At 44.3% G+C, this 1,621-nt stretch overlaps 1 protein-coding gene across 1 annotated transcript in view; it reads left to right on the plus strand.

Annotated features, from left to right (window-relative positions):
- The first annotated feature begins 6 nt into the window (after positions 1-6).
- The window catches only part of BARX2 (BARX homeobox 2), a 35,246-nt gene continuing 33,631 nt past the window's right edge, over positions 7-1,621 (plus strand). The window contains exon 1 of the mRNA XM_009582017.1: positions 7-175. Coding sequence (XP_009580312.1) covers positions 10-175 — 166 coding nt within the window. The 5' untranslated portion in view covers positions 7-9. The remainder of the gene's footprint in view (positions 176-1,621) is intronic.

Here is a 1,621-nt window from a genome sequence, read left to right on the forward strand (position 1 = left end):
GGCCCCGCCATGCACTGCCAGCCCGGCCGCTCCAAGGCAGGCAGGAGGCGCTACAAGACCTTCATGATCGACGAGATCCTCTCCAAGGAGACCTGCGATTACTTCGAGAAACTTTCCCTCTACTCCGTCTGCCCGTCCCTCCTGGTCCGGCCAAAGCCGCTGCACTCCTGCGCCGGTAAGATCGCTCCCCGCTGCGGGCGAAGCCCGGAGGGGGGGCTTTCCCGAGGGAAACGGGAGCGAAGCAGCCCCCTGCCAGGGGCCTGGAGGATGCGTCGGGGTGGGGAGTCGGGGAGCGCAGGCAGCGTTTGCAAGCCGAGCCTCTCTTACCTCGCTGGGGCACGTCCCGCTCCTCTGAAGCGAAGGAGACTCTCCCACGTCCCTGCCGTCAACCCGAGTTTTCACGCCCCGTTCCCCAACGGAAGGGTTTGCGTTTGCTCCCGCTGCCTGTGTTTTCCAGGGATGTCATTTGAAAGTCTTCAGGGCCACATTGCTCCTCTCGGTGTGCAGTGGTGGGATTCAGCCTGTCTTCCTCGGGGTGTTCATGAAAAACTAACCAATACAAGTGATAATGAGTTAACGGGAGCACAGGTCCTCTAGTAGAAAGCGGCCTTGAGCTTGTGCTCATTGAAACCATCGGTGGTTTTTTCATTGCCATCTGTGGGAGTAGAAAGAAATTAATAGAAAATTTGAAAAAGGCAAAGAACCGCTATTGAGACACAATTTTTTCTGCCCTAAATTCTCTCTTCCCTTGAAACGAGTTAGGCTATTTCTAACAGAGTTTATGTGAAAATATTTGTGTTGATTTTGCAGACGTAGACACCACAAATACATACAAATGGATCTCTGTCCTGGACAGATACCACTGATTCTAATGCCACAAAATGAGCAATTGGGTCTTGACTGTGTGCGTTACTAAATTTCACAAACAGATTGGTGTAATGCGAGCTTTTAAAAATGCACATTAAAAGTAAACATATCATTCTTACAATGCATTCCAGATTTAAAAAAAGAAAAAAATCCTTCATTTTTCTGGTGAAGTAGGCAGTTTTCCAGACTTACATTCTTCCCATAAGGCCACACTTCCAATGGTGACCCCTAATGTCTTAAGAGAATCTGATGATGAAACTGAAACTTAAAAATACGTTCTTTAAAAAATCTTAACTATAGAAAAATATTTGTAAAGGACTAATTCCCAGTAAAATGATATATATTTCAAGGTCATAAAATTCTATTTTTCCTTTCTCTTTCCTGGGAATGTTCATTTTGCGTTTGTATTAAGTTGTGTTTAAAAATTCAAGGCCTGCACTTTGGCTTAGGTTTGGTGTTTTGTTATGTTTTTAATGCTTAGCTGAATATAAATAAGAAGGAACTTTTCAGGTCTTAGTGGAGCTGTGCTAATATAAAACTTGCTGTTAGGTTACCTAAGAGTTTGACGAGTAGAGTAAACCCTTGGTCCAAGCATAAGTCTTCCTCCAACCTCAAAATTTATTTTGTAAATACTAATAATTAAAGATCCAGAAGCGATTAGGAGGCCGGATCAGAATTAAGACCCATGATGACCAACTTTTTGAAAGAGATTACATGAATAGTGTGATCCTTATTTAACATTTATTTCTTCCGA

This window comes from Fulmarus glacialis, unplaced genomic scaffold, assembly GCF_000690835.1.
Source record: "Fulmarus glacialis isolate BGI_N327 unplaced genomic scaffold, ASM69083v1 scaffold17677, whole genome shotgun sequence".
Lineage (NCBI taxonomy): Eukaryota > Metazoa > Chordata > Aves > Procellariiformes > Procellariidae > Fulmarus > Fulmarus glacialis.